This window comes from Phoca vitulina, unplaced genomic scaffold (genome assembly GCF_004348235.1).
Source record: "Phoca vitulina isolate PV1807 unplaced genomic scaffold, GSC_HSeal_1.0 scaffold20, whole genome shotgun sequence".
In the NCBI taxonomy this organism is placed as follows: Eukaryota; Metazoa; Chordata; class Mammalia; order Carnivora; family Phocidae; genus Phoca; species Phoca vitulina.
The window spans coordinates 22332980-22358872 of NW_022589723.1; the positions used below are offsets into that span (position 1 = coordinate 22332980).

Below are 25893 nucleotides of genomic sequence, written 5' to 3' on the forward strand. Positions count from 1 at the left end.
TGTATATTAAGTAATTTTGCTGAGGGGGCACCTGGGTGGCTCAGTCGGTTAAGTGTCCAACCCTTGATTTCGGTTCAGGTCATGATCTCAGGGTCATGAGATTGAGCGGCATGGGGTGTGGAGCCTGCTTAAGATTCTCTCTTCCTCCCTTTCCCTTTGCTGCCCCCCCCACTTGAGTGCACGTGCTCTCTCTCTCTCTAAAAATATAAAAATAAAATAATAATAATAACAATAATTTTGCTGAGGGGTAAGTCCAAATAAATGGGGATAAATGCCATGTTCCTGGAGGGAAATCTCAATAATGTAAATATATTGATATTCTGAAAATTAACTTATAAAGTCAATGTAGATCTAATCAAAATACCAGGAGAACTTCTTAGGGAGCTTGATAAGTAAATGTAAAATTCACGTGCAAAAAAGAATGTACAAGTTTTATAGAGGCATGAAGGGGTTGGCAATTTCCATACACAAATATCAAGTATAAAGCTGGACAAATCTATCAAAAAGAACCATTTCAGAACACTGGAAACTAAGCAAAGACAGCCTGCAAATTGAGAAGTGTTTGTTCTAGAATAAATGCTAAAGTTACAGGCAAGAACAGTGGGATACTGTGCCCTTCTGCCTGGGGTTACTCCCAACCACCCAATGCCAGCTTCAATAACCAGACTGGCAGTTCTGCCAACATGAAACTAGCAAAAAGAACCCAACAGCTTTGTTTGCCAAAAGGGTGAATGCATTTCAGGGAGAGGGAGAGGTGAAAACCCATGGTTTTGGTGGATAAAAGTGATAGACTTAGTTGGGAATGAACAGGGAAAATTTAAAGTTGGGGTCTGAAGTTGAAGTCCTGGTTAAGGTGAGTGCCTGACTAGTCAGAACATTAACAGAAAGATCATGTAAATGAGAAAACCATAGAAGGTCTATGATAAGCTTACCATACAACTCTGGCTAAACAGAAAGCTATGTGTTTGTTGGGGAGACCTGAGGAAGCTTGGCATAAAATGGAGCCAGGGCGGGGCACCTGACTGGCTCAGTCAGTAGAGCATGTGACTCTTGATCTCAGGGTTGTGAGTTTGAGCCCCACGTTGGGTGTAGAGATTACTTAAAAATAAAATCTTAAAAAAAAAAAAATGAAACCAAGGAAGGGTTGAAAACTGGCTCCAACTTTGAATGTATTCTAAAACCTACACATAGACTGATCAGCAAAGGGTGGGAGCCTTTACCGCTTCTGCCCATATCATTAGTTTACAATTAAGTTATGCAGACACAGGAAAGACTCCTAAGGAAGCCAGCCTAAAAAATAAAAATTAAAAAACTTAGCAGAGACATCAGCAGCTGTATACCACAAAGGAGACTAGACTGACTTCACAATTACAGTACAGGCAACCTTCTAAAAAATAGGGCGCCTGGGTGGCTCAGTTGGTTAAGCGACTGCCTTCAGCTCAGGTCATGATCTTGGAGTCCCGGGATCGAGTCCCGCATCAGGCTCCCTGCTCAGCAGAGAGTCTGCTTCTCCCTCTGGCCCTCCCCCTCTCATGTGCTCTCTCTCTCTCTCTCAAATAAATAAATTAAAAAAATCTTTAAAAAAAAAAAATAAATAAATAAACAGCCCTCAGGAAATAAACTAACAAACAAATATAAATAAAACAGAACCCAGAATTGTTATAATCTATTAACTAAAACATACGGTTTTCGAAAAATAAATAAAATAAAATGTATACTTTTCAACCAACAATATTTCAGAAAGTAATTGGTAAAAAGCTTCTCAAATTTGATGAAAACATTAATCCATAGCTCCAAGAAGTTCAAGAAACTCAAAGTAAAAACACAAAGAGGGGGCGCCTGGGTGGCTCAGTTGTTAAGCGTCTGCCTTCGGCTCAGGTCATGGTCCCAGGGTCCTGGGACCGAGCCCCGCATCAGGCTCCCTGCTCCGCGGGGAGCTTGCTTCTCCCTCTCCCCCTCCCCTGCTGTGTTCTCTCTCTCTCTGTTAAATAAATAAATAAAAATCTTTAATAAAAAAAAAAAAAACACAAAGAGATACACCTAGATACAATTTAGTGAAACTGCTAAGTTAATAGAAAAGTCAAACAAAGAGGAGAATCTTGAAAGCAGCAAGAGAAAGAGGACTCATCATGTGCGGGAAATGACAATACAGATAAGACTAATTCCTCATTAAAAACGATGGAGGACAGAAGACAGTCAAATGTCATGTTCAATGTACTGACAGAAAAAAACATATAAACTATGAATTCTATGTCCAGCAAAACCACTCTTCATAAACGAAGATGAAATAAACATATTCCAAGTTAAATAAAGCTGTTGTTAGCAGACGTACCCTACAAGATATACTAAAGAGAGTTCTTCAGGCTGAAAGGAAATGGCACCAGACACTAACTCAGATCCCCAAGAAGGAATGAAGAGCATGGGAAATGGTAAATATGTGCAAAAATATAAAACACAATACAAATGGATAAACAAAATGTGGTATATACATGATAATAGATAATTATTCAGCCTTAAAATGGATGAAAATTCTGACATATGCTCTCATGTAATAAACTTGAAGACATTATGCTAAATGAAATAAGCCAGTCATGAAAGGACAAATATGGTATGATTTCAACTACATGAGGTAGCTAAAGTAGTCAAATTCATAGAAACAGAAAGGAAAATGGGGGTCTGAGGGAAGAGGGGGATGGGGAGTTATCACTGTTTAATGGGCACAGTGTTTTAGTTTTGTAAGATGAACAAAGCTCTGATGATGGATGATGATGACAGTGGCACAACATTAATGTATTTAAAGCCACTCAACCGTACAATTAATGATTAAAATAATACATTTGATGTTACGTATATTATACCACAATTTAAAAATAAGCTTAAAAAGACAATACAATTCAACATCCACTTATGATAAAAATTCTCAAAGTGGGTACAGAGGTGACATACCTCAGTATGACAAACTCACAGCTAACATCATTCTCAATGGTGAAAAGCTGAAAGCTTTTCCCCTAAGATCAGGAACAAGATAAGGATGCACACTTTCACCACTTACATTCAACACAGTATTAGAAGTCCCTAGTCAGAGCAAGAAATAAAAGGCATCCAAATCAGAAAGGAAGAAGTAAAACTGTCACTATTTGCAGCAGACATGATATTATATATAGAAAACCCTACAGACTCCACAAAAAACTGTTAGAATAAACCAATTCAGTAAAGTTGCAGGATACATAATCAATGTACAAAAATCTGTTGCATTTCTGTACACTAATAATGAGCTATCAGAAAGAGAAAGTAAGAAAGCAATCCCATTTACAATTATATCAAAAGAATAAAATACCTAAAATTAAATTTAACCATGGAGGTAAAAAACATGTATGCTGAAAACCATAAGACATTAATGAAAGAAAGTGGAGAAGACACAAATAGTAATATTCCATACTCATGAATTAAAAGAATTAATATTGTTAAAGTGTCCATACCACACAAAGCAATCTACAGATTCAATGAAATCGCTATGAAATTCCAGGTCATTTTTCACAGAAATTGAAAAAACAACCATAAATATGCATGGAACCACGTAAGACCCTGCATAACCAAAACAATCTTGAGAAAGAACAAAGCTGAAGGCATCAAGGCCCCAGATTTCAAACTATATTACAAAGCTATAGTAACTAAAACTTAAAAGTACTCTATCAGCATAAAAACTGACACATAGATCAATGATATGGAATAGAGAGCCTAGAAATAAACTGATGCATATATGCCAATTAATTTATGACAAAGGAACCAAAAAGATACAATAAATGATATTGGGAAGACAGGATATCCACATGCAAAAGAATAAAACTGGACCACTATCTCACACCATACATAAAATTTAACTCAAAATGGATTAAAAACTTGATTGTAGGATCTAAAAACCATAAAACTCCTACAAGAAAACATAGGCAGTAAGTTTCTTGATAATTGGTCTTAGTGATGATTTTTTGGATTTGACACCAAAAACAAAGGCAAGAAAAGCAAAAATAAACAAGTGAGATTACATCAAACTAAGAAGCTTCTGCATAGCAAAGGAAACCATCAACGAAATGAAAAGCTAACCTACTGAATGAAAGAAAACATTTGTAAATTAAAATATCTGATAAGGGGCTAATACCCAAAAATACAAACCATCCAATTAAAAAATGAAGAGAAGATCTGAATAGACATTTTACCAAAGAAGACATACAGGTGGCCAACAGGTACATGAAAAGATCCTCAACATCACTAATTACCAGGGAAATGCAAATCAAAACCACAGTGAGATATCACCTTACACCTGTTAGAATGGCTAGTATCAAAAGGAAAAGAAATAACAAGCGTTGGTGAGGATATGGAGAAAAGGGAACCCTTGTACATCGTTAGGGGGAGTATAAATTGGTGCAAACACTACGGAAAACTGTTTGGAGGTTCCTCAAAAAATTAACTATAAAACAACCACATGATCTACTTCCAAAGAAAATGAAAACATATACTAAAAAAGATATATGCACGGCCCCAGCTTTACGGCAGCAGTATTTACAATAGCCAAGACATGGAAACAATCTAAGTGTCTACCGATGGATGAACAGAAAGAAAATCTGGAATATATATACACACTAGGATATTGTTCAGCCACAAAAAAGAATGAAATCTTGCCATTTACAACAACACGGATGGACCTTGAGGGCATTATGCTAAGTGAAATAAAACAGAGAAAGACAAATACCATGTGATCTCACTTTTATGTGCAATCTGTAAAACAAACAAAAAAAACCCTAAGCTCATAGATACCATGAACAAACGTGATTGCCAATGATGGGATGTTGGGTTGGGTGAAATGGGTAAAAGGGGTCAAAAGGTACAAATTTCCAGTTTTAAAACAAACAAATGAAAAAGGACTGCTGATATTATATTACATGGTTTAATCAAGAAAAAAAGACAATACAGACCTTTTTTTTGCCTTTACTCTCTTGATTTCTTTAAAAACCTATGATTTCTTTTAAAAAGCGATAATTTTTAAAGTAGAATTATAACATATATTATTGAGTTATAACAACTACATACACATGAATGGCAAAGCAGCCCAAAGATGGGGGAGATAACAGAGTTGTATTAGAGGAAAGTCGCTATATTTTACTGGAATTGAGTCAGTGTTTACTTGAAGTAGATTCTTATAAGTTAAAAGTGCATCTAGCAACCATTAAAAAGTTTTACAACAACCTAAATATATATATTATAAAGGAGCTCTAGTTTCCGCTTTGATAGGCAAAAAGCTTAGAAGGTTGTCACTCCAATCCTCACAACAACAAAAAAAGATGGACAAACTGAAAAACAACTAGTTTTCTTTGACTCATCAAAGAAGAAAGTTGCAGGGCAAACTGTTACCCTGAAATCTGGAGAGACAGGTGTATCCAAAAAGACACAAAGATCTGCTTGCCTGTAGCGAAAGTAACTAGAGCTATAAACTAATAGGAATACTTAAATGGTAATTTTGACAAAATACTGGCGCTTAAGGGTGGACTAGCAGGAGAATGATAAACTTTCAGGCCACAGTCTTGAGAAATGCCCCCATATTTTTGTGGGCTTCACCTCCAGAAACTCCCTCAGGCTACAATGATGAAGCTCTGAATAAGATAACTGTGTCTCTGGCAAAGGGAGGGGAAGAATAGTCATTGTGGATTACCGAAATACCTAGAGCATTCTCCTTAAAGATCTACCATCCAGAGAAAAGGACTTTGCCAGAGCATAAGTCCCGTATCTCTGCTGGGGGAAGAGAATCCCTCCCACTCCAGTCTTCTCCAGCCTCTCTGTCCAACCTAAGGAGAGAAGAAAATAGTTAATAGGGATTCAAAAAAATAGACCAGGAACACTACAGCCAAGGAAGGTAATAGGAGGCAGTGGGGAAAAGCTGTCTCACTGGGAGAAAACTTGTCAAGATCACAGTCCCAAGATACAGGCCCATGAAAAAAGTGATACTTAATTGAAAGATTATGAATGCTTCCTTTGCCTTATAATTTACTACCACACCAAAAGGGCTCTAGGATAATTAGAGTAGATTATATAAGAGAGAATCTTACAATAAAGACTCTCTCAGAAGAAGAAAAAATGGAGAAGCCCAGAGTCAAAGGGGGAGTTAAAAAAAAAAAAAAAATACCAGACACTAGAAGCCTTTAAAGCTTCTGATACATACAGCCACAGCTAACATTAAACATAGCAGCCACATTAAAATAAATCTATACCCTAACAGCCTAATAACCTCAGTTTCTACTACCTGATACAAGTCTAGCTTTCAATAAAAAATTGCAAGACCTGCCAAAAGGCAAGAAAAACACACCATAAAGAGACAATAATCAACAGAACCAGACTCAGATATAACACAAATATAAGAATGATCAGACATGGAATTTAAAATAACCGTTTAATATGTTAAGAATTCTAATGGAAAAAGTAGACAATATGCAAAAATGCCAGGTAAGAATATCTCTTTTTTTAAAGATTTATTTATTCTACGGGGAGGAGGGGCAGAGGGAGAGAGAATCTCCAGCAGGCTCCCCACTGCAGCAGAGCCTGACTCCATGCTAACCCACAACTGTGAGATCAGGACCTGAGCCAAAATTAAGAGTCAGATGCCTAACCAACTGAGCCACCCAGGTGTCCCAGGTAAGAATATCTTAAAGTATTATCTTCCACATGTAGCTATATATCATTCTAACGAAGAATTCCTTAAGAAGGAAAATTAAAATAATAACTCAGTCTAAAGTTTAATAGTTTTAAAATTTTTCTTGAAAGTTATAAACTTCTGAAATTATTTAGTTATTTATGTTCTATGGAAATGGGAATCTGGTGTTTAGAATTATATAGACATCTGTTACAGCCAAAGCTAAAATGGAACAAAACTGGTTTTCATTTTATTTCCCTTCTCTTATATGAGCTAAATCATGGTCCCCAAATCCATATATTGAAGTCCTAATCCTCAAATGTGACAATATTTGGAGATAAGACCTACAGGGAGGTAATTAAGGTTAAATGAGACCATAAGGGTGGGATCCTAATAAAACAGAACTAGTGTCCTTATAAGAACAGACACCAGAGAGCTTTCTCTCTCTCTCTCTCTCTTTCTCCACCTTGTGAGAACACAGTGTGTAGGCAATCATATATGTAAGTCAGGAGGAGAGTCTTCACTAGAAACTGAATTGACCCACACCTAGAGCTTGGCCTTCCCAGCCTCCAGAACTGTGAGGAAATAAATTTCTGTCATTTAAGCCATGCACTCTGTCATTTTTTGTTACGATAGCCTGAGCCAACTAAGACATTTCTCTTTTCCCTTTGGCAAATTTTCAAAATAGGTGAAAGGGGCCCAAAGAAAACAGTAAGAGCTATAAGGAGAGCCAATGGCTAATTAATTCACAAACCAAAAATAAAACTCATGAATTACTGAAAGGAAATTGTTCAGCTTTCCAACAAATTTGGACATAGGTTATCCTCCCTTTCAGTTTACTTCATTGAATTGATATCTGAACTTACTATAAAAAGCATAAGAATTTGTAAGTAACTTGGAAACTACACATGTAGACAAGAATAAAAGCAAGCTCTTATTACACTAGTTAGCTTTCCCTCTCTCCTTCAACAGAAGTTATTATGTGGTAGAAAATTCTGTTTTTACAGTATATGATTTCATAACCCTGTCACGATTTGTTTGGTATCTTTTAAAGATTCAGCTTCAGGGGTGCCTGGGTGGCTCAGTCATTAAACGTCTGCCTTCAGCTCAGGTCATGATCCCAGGGTCCCTGAGATTGAGTCCCACATCGTGCTCCCTGCTCGGCGGGAAGCCTGCTTCTCCCTCTCCCACTCCCCCTGCTTGTGTTCCCTCTCTCGTTGTGTCTCTCTCTGTCAAATAAATAAATAAAATCTTCAAAAAGAAAAAAAAAAAGATTCAGCTTCAGCTGACTGATGGAGAAATTTTTCTTAAGCCAGTACCCAAGTTTATTATACACAGAGACAGTACGGACATATTTAATGTTATGTATGTTACAAAGTTCCCATTTGACTAGCCTTCAAATGCAAGGGACAGGGGTGCCTTACTTACTGTCAGTAGAGCATGCGACTCTTGATCTCCAGGTTGTGAGTCTGAGCCCCGTGTTGGGTGTGGAGAGTACTTAAAAATAAATAAAAACTTAAAAAAAAACAAACAAATTCAAGGATCAAAACTAACAGGTTTGGGCCAATGAAAATGAGTTAATATACTTTTGTACCCTACCCTTCATCTTATCCTTGCTGCTCAGTAATAATTTTATTCATCTCTGACAACTGACTTTTGCAAACAATTTCCTTTTTAGATATGCCTAATTGGATTCTGCTACTTCCATCTCAAAAGACTTTGCTGTTGAGAAGACAGGAACCATTCAACAACTTCGGTTCTTTCAATTTTTCTCTAAACAAAAGTATTTCTTCTTCTACACTCTGTTCTTTCCAAAGCTAACAAATACCCTAATGGGTATAATGAATGAATAAATAAATTTTAACCATACCTCTGGAAGAGATGAAAAAGCTTGAAGTAAACAAAAAAGGTGGACACATGTATGACTGCTGAAAGTTTACTTCTACACAAGTGCTGTGAATCTAGAATATACCTACACAAAAATGAGGTAGGTCAGCATACTTGACAAAATATATATATAAGAAAGGCAGTGTCAGAGATTACTGCCTTTTCTGATGTTACCACATTAATGGCTAAAGTTAATTTCTCATATGCTTAGAAATTTGTTAGATTTACACAGAAAATTAGTACATTCCTATTAGAGCAAAAAGAAATTAAAAGTAGGAAAAAGGGGGTGCCTGAGTTGCGCAGTCAGTTAAGCATCTGACTCTTGGTTTCAGCTCAGGTTGTGATCTCAGAGTCATGAGATCAGAGTCTGCTTAAGATTCTATCTCCCTCTACCTCTGCCCCTCCCTGCTAACATGTACACACACATTCTCTCTCTCAAATAAATAAATAAATCTTAAAAAAAAAGTAGGAAAAATAACCATAAGAAGGTAAGTACTGCCAGTTTTTTTTAAAAAGTTTCCTTATTATGAAAAAATATGTTTATTATTGGGAGAACACAGAAAATACCAAAAAGAAAAAAAATTACTAGTAATCTTACCATCCTTTCATTTTCTACTCATTTTTTAAATTATAAAAATAAGACTGGACACCTGGGTGGCTCAGTTGGTTAAGTGTCTGCCTTCAGCTCAGGTCATGATCTCAGGGTCCTGGGATTGAGCCCAGCGTTGGGTTCCTTGCTCGGGGTGGCGGGGGGGGAGTCTGCTATTCCCTCTCTCACTGCCCCTCCACCCCCAGGTCGTGCACTCTCTCTCTCTCTCTCAAATAAATAAATAAAATCTTTTAACAAAATAAGATTTTAGGGGTGCCTGGCTGGCTCAGTCAGTAAAGTGCATGACTCTTGATCTCAGGGTTGTGAGTTCGAGCCCCATGTTGGATATGGAGATTACTTAAAAATAAAAAAAAAAATCCTTAAAAGAAATAAAATTTTATATAATGACCTTTTCAAATTATCAGATAACATATGGATATGCTACAATAATAATTGAAATGGAAAAGCCAATCTTCAAATTCAAATAGAATTACAAGGGACCCAGAATAGCCAAAATATCTTGAAAAATAAAATCTTGGAGGGCTCACACTTCCTAATATCAAAACTTACAACAAAGCTACAGTAGTCAGGAAAGTGTGGTACTGACAGAGACAGACATATAGATCAACGGAATAAAATTGAGAACCAGAGAATAAATCCATGCCCAATGAGTTGATTGATTTTTGACAAGGTCAAGACTATTCAATGGGGAAAGAATAGTCTCTTAAACAAATGCTCCTACAACTAAAAATCCACATGCCAAAGAATAAAGCAGGACTCATAGCTCAAATCATATACAAAAAATAACTCAAAATAGGGGCACCTGGGTGGCTCAGTTGTTAAGCATCTGCCTTCGGCTCAGGTCATGATCCCAGGGTCCTGGAATCGAGCCCCGCATCGGGCTCCCTGCTCCGCAGGAAGCCTGCTTCTCCCTCTCCCACTCCCCCTGCTTGTGTTCCCTCTCTTGCTGTGTCTCTCTCTGTCAAATAAATAAATAAAATCTTTAAAAAAAAAATAACTCAAAATAAATGAACAACTTAATATAAGAGGTAAAAACCATAAAACTCCTAGAAGAAAACACAAGGTAAACCTTCATGACCTTGGATTTAGCACTGAATTTTTATTTATTTAGTTTTTTTAAGATTTACTTATTTATTTTAGAGAGTGAACAGGAACAGGGGTAGGGAGGGGCAGAGGGAGAGAGAAAATCGTGAAGTAGGCTCCCTGCTAAGCACAGAGCCTGATGCGGGGCTCGATCCCAGGACCCCGAGATCATGACCTGAGCCAAAACCAAGAGTTTAACTGACTTAACTGACTAAGCCACCCAGGTACCCCACCACTGAATTTTTAGATATGACTGACACCAAAAGTATGAGCAACAAAAGAAAAATAGGCAAATTGGACTTTATGAAAACTTAAAGCTTTTGTGTGTCACAGGATACTAGCAAAGTGAAAAAAATCTATAAATTGGGGGTAATTTTTGCAAATCATTTTCTGTAAGGATTTATTATCTTGAATATATAACTCTTACAATTCAACAACAAAAACAAATAATCCAATTTAAAAATGAACAAAGGACTTTATTAGATATACAATTAAGATACACAAATGGCTAAGAAACACTTGGGAAGATTCTCAACATCACTAACATTAGGTAAATGTAAATCAAAACCACATTGAGATACCATTTCCCACCCATTAGGATGGTTATAATCATGAAGAGAAAATCTAAGCAGACCAATTATAAGAGATATTGAAGCAGTCATCAAAAACCTCCCAACAGGGGTGCTTGGGTGGCCCAGTTGGTTAGGTGTCTGCCTTTGGCTCAGGTCATGATCCCAGGGCTGGGGGATCAAGCACCACGTTAGGCTCCCTGCTCAGCGGGGAGTCTGCTTCTCCCTCTCCCTCTGCCCCTCCTCCTACACGTGCACACACTCTCTCTCTCTCAGGTAAATAAGTAAAATATTTCAATAAACAAGCAAACAAACAAAAAAACTCCAACAAAGAAAAGTCCAGCATGAGATGGCTTCACTGGTCTATTCCACCAAACATAAAAAAAGAATTAATACATATCATTTTTTTAAATCTTCCAAAACTGAAGAGTGGGGAACACTCCCAGACTCATTTTATGAGGCCAGCACTACTCTGGTACCAAAGTCAAATGAGGACACTACAAGAAAAGAATACTATAGGCCAATATCCCTAATGAATATACATGTAAAAATTCTCAACAAAATATTAGCAAACTGAACTCAATAGTATATTGAAAGGATTATACACCATGACCAAATTAGATTTATTCCTTGGAGGCAGGATAGTTCAATATATGCAAATCAATCAATGTCATACACCAATTTAACAAAATGAAGGGTTAAAATCATATGATAGTTTCAACAGATATAGAAAAAGCATTTAACAAAATTCAACATCCTCCCATGATAAAAACTCTCAACAAATTGGGTCTATATGGAACATATCTCAACATAATGAGGGCCATATATGACAAACCCATAGCTAACATCATATCAATGGTGAGAAGCCAAAAGTTTTTCCTCTAAGATCAGAAACAAGACAAGAATGCCCGCTCTCACCACCTCTACTCAACACCTCTACTGATGTCTCAGCTAGAGCAATTCAGCAAGAAAAGGAAATAAAAGGCATCCACATTGAAAAGGAAGACATGAAGTGTCTATATTTGCAGATGACATACACAGAAAACTCTAAAGACTCCAAAAAAACTGTTAGGACTAATAAACAAATCCAGTAAAGTTTCAGGACACAAAATCAATATAAAAAATCAGTTGCATTTCTACACTAACAACAAACTATCAGAAAGAGAAATTAAGAAGAAAATCTGATTTACAATAGCATCAAAAAGAATAAAATAGGAACAAATTTAACCAAAGAAATGAGGGATCTCTACAGTGAAAACTACAAAACATTGCTGAAAGAAATTGAAGAAGACACAAATAAATGGAAAGATATCCCATGTTCATATTGGAAGAATTAATATTGTTAAAATATCCACACTACCCAAAGTGATCTACAGAGTCAGTGCAACCCCTATCAAAATTCCAATGGCATTTTTCACAGAAATAGAAAAAAAAAAAAAATCCTAAAATTTATATGGAACCAAAAAAGATTCTGACTAGTTAAAGCAATCTTGAGCAAGAAGAGCAAAGCTGGAGGAATCGTACTTTCTGATTTCAAACTATATTATAAAGCTATAATAATCAAAACAGTATGGTATTGCCATAAAAACAGACACATAGATCAATGGAACAGAACAGAGAGCCCAGAAATAAACCTATGCATGTATGATCAATTAATTTTTGACAAAAGCACTAAGAATGTACAATGATGAAAGGATAGTCTGTTCAGTAAATGGTGCTAGAAAAAAATGGATATTCACATACAAAAGAACAAAACTGGATCCCTACCTTACACCATACACAAAAATTTACTCAAAATGGATTAAAGACTTGAATGTAAAAACCGAAACCTAAAACTCCTAGAAGAAAACATAGGTGGTAAGTTCCTTGACATTGGTTTGGCAATGACTTTTTAGATTTGACACTAAAAGCAAAGGCAACAAAAGCAAAAATAAGGTAAGACTACATCTTCAGAGCTTCTGCACAGCAAAAGAAAACATCAACAATATGAAAAAGTAATGTACTGAATGAGAGAAATATCTGCAAACCACATAGCCAATAAGGGGTTAATATGCAAAATATAGAAGAACTCATATAACTCAGTAGCAAGAAAATAAATAAAAACTTTTAACTGGGCCAAGGACCTGACTAGTCATTTTTCCAAAGAAGATATATAAATGACTAATAGACATATATATTCAAAGGAAACAAAATCACTATCTCCAAGAGATGTCTATACTACCATACCTTGTTCACTGCAGTATTATTCACGATAGTCAAGATATAGAAACAATCTTTTTTTTTAAAAGATTTTATTTATTTATTTGAGAGGGGGGAGGGGGCAGATAGAGAGAGAAGTAGACTGTCTGCTGAGCAGGGACCCCCCGCCGAGATCAAGACCTGAGCCGAAGTCAGATGCTTAACTGACTGAGCCACCCAGGCACCCCTATAGAAACAATCTTAAGTGTCCACTGATGGATGGATAAAGAAAATGTGATATGTATATATATATATATATACACATACACATATACACACACATTATGTTCATTATATACACACACACATATATATTATGTATATACTATATGTAACATATGCATAGTATATATGAAATACAGCATATCATTTACACATAGAATTTTTTTTTTTTTAAGTTGAACTTATAGAAACAAAGAGCAGAATGGTGGTGGTCAGGGGCTAGGGGGCAAGGGAAATGGGGAGAAGCTGTAATAGGGTACAAATTTTTAGCTATAAGTGCTGAGATCCAATGTAAACGTAACTTTATGAAGTGATATATGTATTTCTTTTTGAATTCCATCAAACATTTATTTTTTTTTTTATTTTCAGTTAGCCAACATATAGTACATCATTAGTTTTTGATGTATTGTTCAACAATTCACTAGTTGCGTATAACACACAGTGCTCATTACAACACGTGCCCTTCTTAATACCCACCACCTGGTTACCCCATCCCCCCCATCCCCCTCCCTTCTGTAACACTCAGTTTGTTTCTCGGAGTCCAGAGTCTCTCATGGTTTGTCTCCTTCTCTGATTTCTTCCCATTCAGTTTTCCCTCCCTTTGTGATAGATTAATTAATTAATTAATTAATGTGATATATACATTAATTATGGGATTCCTTTCACAAAATATATGTATATCAACTGTTCACATTATACACTTTAAATATATTACATTTTTGTCAATTATACCTCAATAAAACTGGAAAATAAAATACTTAAAAATAAAATAAAAGCCACCATGGCAGCACTTTGAAGGAAAAACAAACAAAAAAATGTATTTTGATCTGTAAAACTTCTTGGGGCACCTGGGTGGCTCAGTCATGGGGTGTCTGCCTTCGGCTCAGATCATGATCCCAGGGTCCTGGGAGAACCCCGCATCGGGCTCCCTGCTCCGCAGGGAGACTGCTTCTCCCTCTCCCACTCCCCCTGCTTGTGTTCCTTCTCTCGCTGTGTCTCTCTCTGTCAAATAAATAAATAAAATCTTAAAAAAATAATAAAACTTCTCAATAAGAAATATCAAAGATAATAAAGGTGAAAAATAAAATTCAAAAGGAATTTTGATACAAAGACTGAGTATACTAACAGCACAATTAAGTGTCTTATGATGGTAATAACTGTTAATAACAAATAAAGTAAGAGAATGAAGATTTCACATATAAGGAGTAGGTCAAAGGAGTTAGAACAGGAGATACCAAAAGCATAGAGCCCTAAGAATGGTTTATAGGGAAAATGCTAAACATGCAAAAGCAAGAAACAGGATTGTGAGAAAGTCAATAGGGTCAACAGTGCTGACGCGCATTGAAAGGGAAGAAAGTGCAGAAAAAGGAGGGGCTGGGGGATAAAAAAAATTCTAGGAACATGAACATTACCATTAAAAAATGGAATAAAAAAAGAGCCAAGCAGTTCCTTGTGGTTTTTGTACATTGTACACACTTCCAATAAACAGGGCATCTGGTTCACTGATAAGAACTTTTTAAGGCCCTATAGCATAACCTAGACAACTCCAGAAAGCAACTTATACCTCATCTGCATGATTATGCAAAGTTGTTTCACAGTTGGAGTTTTAACTTTGTGAAAATGACAGAAGAAAGCACTTCAAATTTGATTTACCTAGGTTAAAAGCTCAGAGGGCAAAAGTGAAGTAGTACTTCCCCTGAAGAAGAAAACAAAAAGAAAACTCAAAAGGGAAGAGGGTAATCTATAAAACAAAATAGTAAAGAAGACAGACAAAGCAGGCAATAGCAGTCAAAATTGTCAGACAAAGAGAGCATGCTTCAGAAGATCAGTTTGGTGTCAGTATTCCAAACTTCCATTAATCACCTCAAAACGTATACCTCCACCTCAACCTCTTTCCCTCTCGCCTCCTTCACCCTGAAAACAAAGGATTCTTTTAACTGTGTCCTTAAGAATTTTCCAAATCGTGTTATTCCTTATTCCTGCCCTCTAGTGTCCAAAGATAAAATATACTGCTCTTAGCTAAGACTAATTTTTTCACCTGTTCCAACCTTCATCCCACCTGTTCCATCATCATCAGTCCCCTCCCTTGGTTGTATTATCAACTTCTCTCTCTTTACTAGCTTCCTTCTTCAACATATAAACGTGCTCAGGTTCTTTCCATCTTAAAAATACAAAAGCTCTGCCTCTACCCTGCAACCACTTCATACTCATTAACCAGAATGAGCTTTTCCAACACACAAACCCAATTAATTTGATATTCTTGCTGAAAAATCCCTTAAGAGTTCCCCATTACCTGCAGAAAAATTTTCAAAATACTAAGATTTTATTTCTCGCCAACAAATGTTCCCTCACTGGGCCATATTCTGTCATGGACTTACCCAAGTTATTTATAATTTTTCCATTTATTCCTCAGATACCTGTGACTCATTCTCCAATATTTGGCACAAAAAACACTGCCTCGTATTTCCTGCCTGTACTCTCAGACTGAGATACCAATCTTTTGTCAGTGTTCTCTTTCTATCCTCCCATGACTTCTCATGCATCCTATGGTGTAATCTGTTTTTTCTTGTCTGTCACCTTCTCTATACCATGAGTAAACTGAGAGTGAAGACTGACTTGTTCAGCTCTGTAGCGACACCTTTCACAGTTTTCAATAAATAACTATTAAATGAATGAATGATAGATCAGCAGCAAAGACACCAAAAAGCTGATGCTGTAAACCAAGTGTGAAGCATCAAACACTTCAAAACTCATTGAAATGTGTTCAAATTTTAATATTTTACAACATCAAAAGCAATTGTTTTATGGGGCTTACAAGGGAGCCAACAAAATAGCCTGTCTTCCCCTGGGCCTTGTTATATGCAGACATGGATCATCTCACTATCAATCTAAGGATGAGCAGACACAAGGAAAGGCAGTGCTAAAGATGATGCAGAGAAATGGAATCAGAGCCTTGATTTAACTACATTTGATCACTGCTTTATCTCTCAACTTTTCCTGCTGGATGAATCAAGTTCTCTTTATTATTTAAACCCTAATCTTTTAAACTCAAACTAATTGAGTAAAGTTAATTGCAAAATGGCCCCAAATTCCTCCCATCCCTCTCTGCACACCCCTTTGCAATATGACTTAACCCCTCTTTCGTAGAAGAGATGTAGTCTCTTTCTCCAGTCCTTGAATCTGGGCTTGCTATACGACTTATTTTGGCTAACTGGACATTAGCAAATATGACATAGCAGAAGCTTTAAAAGTGCTTGTGCATTAGGGCTTTCCCTTTCTTGCTACCAAGAACCTGGATTACGAAGTCAAGAAGCCCTGGAGACTGAAATACCACATGTAGAGAGAGGCTACAGCTCTTCCAGGCAAGGTTTTAGACATGTGAGTGAGGCCATCCTAGCACATCCGGCCATAATAAATCCAGCCCCAGCTGACAAGAAATGCCTCACCAACACACAGAATGTTGAGAAATAAGTATTTGTGCCTTTACATCACTAAATTTTGGATAGTTCATTACACAGTGTTATTGACTGGATGTTTGTGTCCCCGCCAAATGTATATGTTGAAGCCTTAATCCTCAGAGTGGCTGTCCTTGGAAATGGGGACTTTGATGAAGTAATTAGGGTTAAATGAGGTCATAAGCATGGGGCCCTGATAGAACAGGATTAGTGCCCTACTAAGAAGAGACACCTGATTTCTTTCTTTCTCTCTCTCCACCAACTACAAGCCAAGAATAGACTCCTCACCTGAAACTGACTTTGCTGGACCTCAATCTGAGACTTCTAGACTCCAGAACTTTTAGAAAATAAATGTCTGTCATTTAAGCCATCCAATCTGTGGTATTTTGTTATGGTAGCCCAAGCAGACTAATACATACAGCACAGTAAACTGACATAATGAGTCTTAGCACCAGCCCTGCTAATTATTTTTAAAAGATTACTATTAAGGGGGGCCTGGGTGGCTCAGTCAGTTAAGCGTCTGCCTTTGGCTCAGGTCATGATCCCAGGGTCCTGGGTTCGAGGCCCAAGGTCGTGTCCGGCTTCCCGCTCAGCGGGGAGTCTGCTTCTCCCTCTCCCCTGTTCATGCTCTCTCGCACTCTCTCTCTCTCCATCTCTCTCTCTAAAATAAATAAATAAAATCTTTTAAAAAAAGATAACTACCAAAAAACTATTATTTTTTGAGATGTAAATCAAGTTTTAATTTTTGGTTTAAGCTAATAACAGGTTGCCTTTTGTTGTTTTAGCTCTTCATCTACTATTACTGAACCTTGAAAGTTCTTTTCTGAATGTCTAAGATTGGACAGAGTAAAAAATGTTGCATCTATCCATCAAAATAGAACTTTGCTACTGTCACAGGGTCCTAGAACAATGTATTTACATTAATTCATTCAAATATTTGAGCACCTACTATTTAACTTGGCAGTAGCTGTAATAAGGATGAAAGAAAACATAATCCCAGCTCTGAACTCTATTGAAGGAAAGAAACAAACAAAATGGACCATTTGTAGTATAGGTTATAGACTTTCATAGGTGCTTTCCACTTTCATATCATCTACAGCTTCATATTTTATACACTAATACCCCAAAACCACCTTTCCAAATACCAAATCAGGCTTTCAGATATAAGTACATTAATAACTTCAAGGCACAGTATGGTGGTACTGCCAGTTTTGTTATTTTACCAATACAGCAAAATGTATACCATTATTTATCTATTTTATTAGTTCAGGGAATATTTATCTGTTACCACAAATTTTATATTATTTTGCTTTTATTTTTTAAAATTCAGGAAAACGATAAAATCAAAAGGCTGACAGCAGTGATAACACAATAAGGAAAAGATGGAACTCAAGTATACTGAAAGCAGGAATCTTTGGTCAGCTGACCATGTGCTCAATTTTTAAGTAAAGGACACTATATAACCATAGGGTATATATAAAAGACAAATAGAAGTAATAAAAGAAGTGGAGACATCCTTGGAATTATGAACTGTTGATTATGAATACAATACTAGTAATCCATATACAAAAGAAGCCTCATGGGTCCACAGAGCTTTTGATGAAATGCTAGTTATAGATTCCTTAATTTTTTCAAGATGTCAAAATGAGAATATGAGATAAGAAATTACTTGCAAAAATTAGTCAGAATAGGTAAATCTATAAAGTGGATTAGTGGTTGCCTGGGGCTGGAGTGAATGGGAGAAATGGGGAGTGACTCTTAACAGGCACAGGGTTTCTTTTTGGGTGATGAAAATGTCCTAAAACTGATTGTGGTGATGGTCGCACATCTCTAAATACTATAAACTAATGAACTGTAAGCTTTACATGGGTGAATTGTATGGTATGTGAATTATATCTCAAAAAATATATTGCTGATTAAAGCTTTAACTTGAGGGGCGCCTGGGTGGCTCAGTCAGTTAAGCGTCCAACTCTTGATTTCAGCTCAGGTCATAATCTCAGGGTAGTGAGATTGAGCCCGGCTTCAGGCTCTGCACTCAGCCAGAAGTCGGAGTCTGCTTGAGATTCTCTCCCTGTCCTTTTGCCCCTCTCCCTGCTTGTGTGCTCTCTCTCTAAAATAAGTAAATCTTAAAAAAAAAAAAAAAGCTTTAACTTGGAAGCCTCAACAGTTAAAAAGATAAGAATATGTCAATGTTTAGTATTGACATAATCTAGGCTCTTCTTGTTTTAAATAATCATGTCCTTTATTCCAAGATTAAAAAAGAAGTAAAACACTTTTACCATACAAAATTATAATTTTTTTACTCCCTTGGAAATAGAACATTCTCCCTGAAACAAGTAAATCTATTGTCCAACCTGTATACCCTCTACTTTCATACAGATTTTCAGGAATACATGTAAGTAGTAGATAGCCTCTATAACATAGTAAATCCTATAATCAAAGTATGAATAAAGAGGTGAGGAAGTACAGTGATTGGAATAAATCATCCTTACAGAGTTTACTATTATCTCTTTAATTAAGAGAACTTTCCTAACAATCTGCAACTTACCTTCATCATAACATTTAGTGCATATTTTTGATCTTCTCGCCTTGCTGCAGCTTTTGCTTCTGCAGCTTCTTTTGCTCTTTCTTGTGCTTGTAAAATAGATTTCTCCCTTATTCTTTGCATCATCTCTTTGTCAACTAAAACAAGAAATATCACTAAATTAGGATTATGATGAATGTTTTACTTAGGAGAAAACTGCTTAACATACTGATCCAGGATGCGATGGTGGGAGGGGGGACCAAACTTCACATGGAGAGACGAAAACATTTCTCACTATTAAACTGGCCAAGCTAACATTAAAAAGTAAGCAAGCAACTATAACAGCAATTAATTACTACAGAGGGAGAGAACGAGAGAGAGAGAGAAAATACGAATGAGAGAAAGTGGGAACAAAAGAAAGGGAGAATAAGAGGGGGAATGAGAGGTGCCTGGGTGGCTCAGTGGGTTAAGCATCTGCCTTCGAGTCGGGTCATGATCCTGAAGTCCCAAGATCGAGTCCCACTTCTGGCTCCCTGCTCAGTAGGGAGTCTGCTTCTCCCTCTGCCTGCTGTTCCCCCTGCTTGTGTTCTCTTGTTCTCTCTGTGAAATAAATAAATAAAATCTTTAAAAAAGTGGGGAGAATGATGAGGACAGGGAGAGGGATATAAAAGGGAGAGAGGGTAGTGAAATGAGAGGGGGGAAGTGGTAAAGAGAAGGGGATGGGACAGGATAGAGGGAAAGAGTACACATTTATCCTTCTCCACTCTGTCAAGAAACCAGGGCTATTTGCTTATAAACCTAATCACAATAAATCATCACTATGGGGTCTCCTAGAAGAGAAGAAGAGTTTTTTTTTTTTTTGTGATATACAATATCACAAAAATATATATACTTCTTCATTAATGCATTAATATATACCAACAAGTGTAATAAATACTATAATTTCAAAGTAGTGAGTATAAAAGATAAATGTACTTTGTGATATAAATGTATTTGTGATACTTCTTGATACAGCTGTTTGTTGCCTACATTCATGATTGAAGGGAATGCTAAATTTTAGTTATCGGTTAAAAAAAAGTCTGGAATTTTAATTTTCAAAGAAATTGCCTTAAAAAGGAAAGGGAAAAAAAAAGCATGGAATTTTTTCTCATTCAAGATCTTGACTAGGACTTAGGACTGGAATTAAGTCTGAAGCCTCTCCCAACCCTCCTCCTGTTTAATAACAGAGTGACAGACAACTGGACCAGATTCAGGGGTAAACTAAAAGAACCTACCTTCACATCTAAAAGAAATGAAAAGTATACCAAGAAAAAACTTCAGGAAAAAATTAAGCAAATATGTTCTGAAAGATGAGGAAAACGTGGAGTATAGATTGGATCTAGTTCCACACACTTTATGTGAAAAACAATCTTGTTAAAGAAATAATTTCACTGAGTCGCTGTGTAACTGAGTTTGATTTCTAAAGGAATGTCAAACCTGGTTTTTGAAGTAAAATCAATACTCATTACTTATTACATAAACTAGTTTTAAGACTGTTTTGATTAGTCTAAATCAGAGGTTGGCATACCATGGCCAAATCTAACTTGCTGCCTGTTTTCCTCTAGCACACAAGCTAAGAATAATTTTTACATTTTTAAATAGTTGAAAAATCAAAATAATACGACATATAAAAATTAGATAAAATTCAAATTTTGGTGTCCATATATATGTATTGTCTATTGGCTGCTTTTGTGCTACCATAGCAGAACTAAGTAATTGTGACTGAGACCATGGGGCTCATAATATTCAAAATACTATCTGGTCCTTTACAGAAAAAATTTGTTAAGCTTTGGTTTAAATAGTCAAAATTTGGAATGGATGGCCATATTACCATGAAAGAGAAGAATCAAGTAGGTGTGAATTGCAAGCAGATGTATAGAACAGAGAGGAAGATCATGATTAGGAAAGAAAATTCCCTTCCCACTCCTGGAAAAGACAGCCAAGCAGGTTAAGAAGAGAATTTGACATAGAAGAAAGTGTCATGTAGGGAAAAGTAACAGGTTTCCTGATAGGATTCTTTTTTTTTTTTTTTTTTTTAGATTTTTATTTATTTACTTGTGGGAGACAGAGAGAGAGAGAGAGAGAGCGCGCACAAGCAGGGGGTAGCGGCAGGCAGAGGGAGAAGCAGGCTCCCCACTGAGCAAGGAGCCCGATGTGGGACTCGATCCCAGGACCCTGGGATCATGACCTGAGCCAAGGCAGATACTTAACCAACTAAGCCACCCAGGCATTCCATGATTCTTCTTTACATCTTAACAAGTTGGCAGACAGAATGTTTCCTGGAGACACGCACACACACACACACACACACACACACACACACACACATTTAAGTCAGTGGTTCTCAAGCCTGGTCAATCATCAGAATCACCTGGGGTCCCACCACTCCCAATCTGTTTATTTTAAAATAAGCCATTATAATAGGTGATGATTCTGGTCCCATATTACTTTAAAATTAAGATTATCAATAAGAATTGAAATAAATTAAAGTGTTTACATTTGATCTTAGGTAAGAAGTCAGAATACCCTGGGTGTGTTTCACGACATAGTCCCAGGCCCCATCTCAGACTTACTGAATCACAAAGGAAGGAGTGAGTAGGACAGCAAGAATCTGGTTTTTAAAAACTCTTCAGTTAGTCTGGAACTCACTAAAGAGCTAAAGTAACCTGGCTACGGTAATCTACCTTAGCCAGTATTTTCTGAGCTGAATGCTAGACTTTACAGAAAAATTCTATCTGGTCCTGGGGATTACAAAATTAGATTTCACTGCAAGATATCAAGAAAGAATTAATATAAAGAATGACTGCAGGGTGCCTAGCTGGCTCAGTTGGAAGAGCATGTGACTCTTGATCTCGGGGTCATGAGTTGGAGCCCCATGTTGGATGTAGAGATTACTAAAAAAATAAATTAAAAAAAAATGACTGCAATCTCCCCATTCTCAGTAGTTCCTACTGAAGACTTAATGCCAGAGGCCTACGAGAAATTTCAGGCAGTAGATATAAAGCCCTAGAATACATGACAACTAGAACAGGGAGGAAGAAAATAAAGGTAAAGCAGTAGAGGGCAATTACGATCCACAAAGCCAATCGCGGCAGAAGAATACTCATTAAGAGTACAGAGAATAGGGGATCTCAGCTTTGCACATTATAACCCCTGAAAAGCTTTTCCCACTCACAGAAATTGATTTGATTGGTCTAGGGTGAGTTTCAGACATGTGTATTATTTACAAGTTTTGCAGGTGATTCAAATATGTAGCCAGGGTTAAGAACCACTGCTCTAGAGTCAAACTGCTAAAGCTCCAGTTCCAGTCTGCCACTTACTAGTTGTGTGACCTGTGCCAATTATTCAATCCTTCTGTACCTTACTAGCCTCACCTTAAAAAAAAAAAAAGAAAAAAAAACGGGGGTGGGAGGGTGGTAACCTAAGTAATAGGTTGTTCTGAGGATTACCAGATGCATTAATGCCTAATACAAAATAAGTGCTCAATAAAGATCATATCAAGAGGCCTTATCCTCTGAAGACACAAGCCCACACCTGCTTGAGAACTATTACAAATGTGCTCTAACTTTTGAATTATTCAATCTTTAAGTTATTTAAGTGGTAGCTGAAGCACTATGTCATTTAAATCATGCTCACGTTCCTACTTTTTCTTCTAGAAGAGAAACAATTGTTCTGAAAAAAAATGTTAAGGTATAAAATATAAAAAGCACAACCAGATGAACATCTTTTAATAAAAAAACTTACCACCTGACACAGAAAGGGTCTCCCACATGGCCACTTCTTTTTTATACAAGGTGAATACAATAGTGTCATTCCCAATCTTGGCTTTGCTGTTTTCATCGTCTATGGGCGCATACAGAAACACTTCAAATAAAAATGGAGAAAAGTTGACCTATTCAGAAGGGGGTAAACGGAGGTTAATTTAGTTACACAAAATAAAGACACAGCCGTTAAGAAACAAATGATAGAGACCAAGATCATTTTCTTAAATGCTGCTATAAATTTACTCGATTAACAAGGCATATGAAGAAATCCTGGATAAAAATCATCTCTGGTCTGATGACATCTGTCTAAAGATGAGGTATCACCTCATGGGATTCGGTTTAAAAAAAAAATAGAACTAAATTTTAGGATGCTTATCTGCAAGAACGCGCCTGCGGCGTGTACATAGAAGCGCTCTTAGAAGCTTCGGAACACACCCCCGGGGACCCGGCAGGCACAACTCGAGTTCCTACCTTCAAATAGTGTTCCGTGCAGAACACGTCCACGTCTCTGACGCAGACGCCCCGGAGAGGCACAGAGATAAACACCGCAGTCTTCGTCTGCTGCCAGCTGTAATCGCTAACCTGCAGCGGCATCCCGCGAGGTGTCTGAACAAGAGGATGCGGATGGTTAGGACTAGCCACCTGCTCGGTTGCTAGGGAAGCCGGGGTTACCACGCACCAGCCCTTCCGGGTCAGGCCGGGCCGCGGCGCCCCGCGTTCCCAGCGTGCCCCGGGCGCGCCTCTGCGACCGCCCCGCAAACTCCTCTCGTGACGGCCCGGACGTCCTGGCGCGGGCGATAGACCCCTCCTGTGGCTATTATCCGTTCCCTGGGGCCTGAGTGAATCACCGAAGAAATAGGCCTTCATTTTAAGAAAAGAGCCTTGCGCCTGAGAATGCAAAAAAAGAAAAAGAAAAAAAGGAGTTACCAGAGGGACCAGACCTGTAAGAAGCAGGTGCACCGCCCCCGCGCCTAGCAGCCCTGGCCTTTTGTGCTGATGAAGGCTGTCAGAACATCATTTGGTGTTCCTGTTTTGGAAATTACCTGGGAGCTTGGCCTTACTATTGTAGTGGTCCAAATCCTCTCAACTGTAAGGCCACCAAAAGATCGTAGGTAGGGTTCACTACATGGTTTAAGACCTGGGAAGAAGTGGCATTATGACTCATGTGACAAACGCTTGGCTGCAGCTCATCTGTAGGATAGCTTGGATTTACACGGATACATTTTACAATTGCTTAAGAAGACTTAGTTCTGGAAGGAAACTTGAAGGTGATGTAGTTCATCCTGCATATTTAAGGAATTTGAGACCCATACACTTAACCCCATTGCCACTTAGATTAGTGGCAGAATCGTGATTAAAATCCTGCTCTCTTAACTCCCATTGCAATGATCTTTGCCCAGGCTGCGTTCTCTAGACTCAGTTTATAAGTTACTGGAATTTGATGTTTAAAAAAGAAAACAAGGGTGGCTCAGTCCCTTGGGCATCTGACTCTTGGTTTCCACTGGGGTCCTGATTTCAGGGTGGAGAGAGCAGAGAGGCCTGGGCTGCGTGCTTTGGGAAGAGTCTTTGTGAGGTTCTCTGCCTCTCCCTCTGCCTCTCCCCTCGCCCCTCTCTCTAAAATAAATAAAATACTTTTTTTTAAAGAAAAAAAAGGACAGAGTGAATTTACGTGAAATTTAAGCACCTATGAACTACTTGCCACCTATGGATTTGGATTTTAAACTTTTTACTTTTGCAGGCCATTAAAACAAATTTCAAACCTCCTGAAAATATCCTTGAGAACAGTTTAGGAGCAGTAGACTTGGAAGAAAAAAATATCATCTTTTCCCCAAACAGGCCACCCCTCAGTACCTTATCTTATTTTGTCGGAGGTTCATCATCTCAAGGTTCTGTAACTTTGACTACTGGGAGCCATTCTTAGATTTCTTTCCCTTTGTCCTCACTTTTGGCATTTTCTCCCCTTTGATTCTATTCTTACTTTTACCATTTTGTTTCAGACTTTCCTGTGTCTTCAAAAGAGAGGATTTATGCACTTCTTTCATATAAAATTTTAAAGGCTAGATTCTCTGACTATATAAAAAGTGAGATAATGTATGTATGGAAGATAATGAAAGGGATACATTGTGTCATTTGGGGCTTTTAAAAAGTCTGTTAGCAATCACTTTGTTAAAGCACATACACACTTCTGCAGTTAAATTGTTCTCTGGACTACCATAGTCTTACTAAATTTTCTATACGCTGAATGAATTATCTTTTTAAAAAATTTGGTAAGTTTTATTACTGAATCATTGTTTCAACTGATAGCAACTTAAAACATTAACTTTTAATGTTGTTTTATGGTTTATGTATTTATCTAAACAGTGTTTCACAGCCTTGAAACATTCAATCTTAAAGTCTTAAACTATTTCTTATTACATATTAAAAATGAAAGAGATCTAATTTAACCCATGTATAGATAGAAGTTTGATATATGGTAGCGGTAGCTCTGCATGTAAGTGGGGAAAAGCACAGAAAGGAATGGCTATTGAATACATTATTGCTATGAGAAATGGTTACCACATTTTAAAAAATGAGATTAGAGGGGCGCCTGGGTGGCTCAGTCGTTAAGCGTCTGCCTTCGGCTCAGGTCATGATCCCAGGGTCCTGGGATCGAGCCCCGCATCGGGCTCCCTGCTCCGCGGGAAGCCTGCTTCTCCCTCTCCCACTCCCCCTGCTTGTGTTCCCTCTCTCTCTGTGTCTCTCTCTGTCAAATAAATAAATAAAATCTTTAAAAAAAAATAAATAAATAAATAAAAATAAAATAAAAAATGAGATTAGATTTCT

At 37.3% G+C, this 25893-nt stretch overlaps 1 protein-coding gene across 2 annotated transcripts in view; it reads right to left on the reverse strand.

Moving 5' to 3' along the window:
• Positions 1 to 23817, reverse strand: part of DNAAF4 (dynein axonemal assembly factor 4) — a 56827-nt gene extending 33010 nt beyond the window's left edge. The window contains exons 1-3 of one of the 2 annotated variants that reach the window (XM_032417840.1): positions 23542 to 23817; positions 23051 to 23198; positions 19292 to 19425 (exon numbers count right to left, since the gene is read on the reverse strand). In XM_032417840.1, coding sequence (XP_032273731.1) covers positions 19292 to 19425; positions 23051 to 23198; positions 23542 to 23664 — 405 coding nt within the window. In that variant the 5' untranslated portion in view covers positions 23665 to 23817. The remainder of the gene's footprint in view (positions 1 to 19291; positions 19426 to 23050; positions 23199 to 23541) is intronic. The other variant, XM_032417841.1, reaches the window with a different exon arrangement.
• Between the last annotated feature and the right edge of the window lie 2076 nt (positions 23818 to 25893).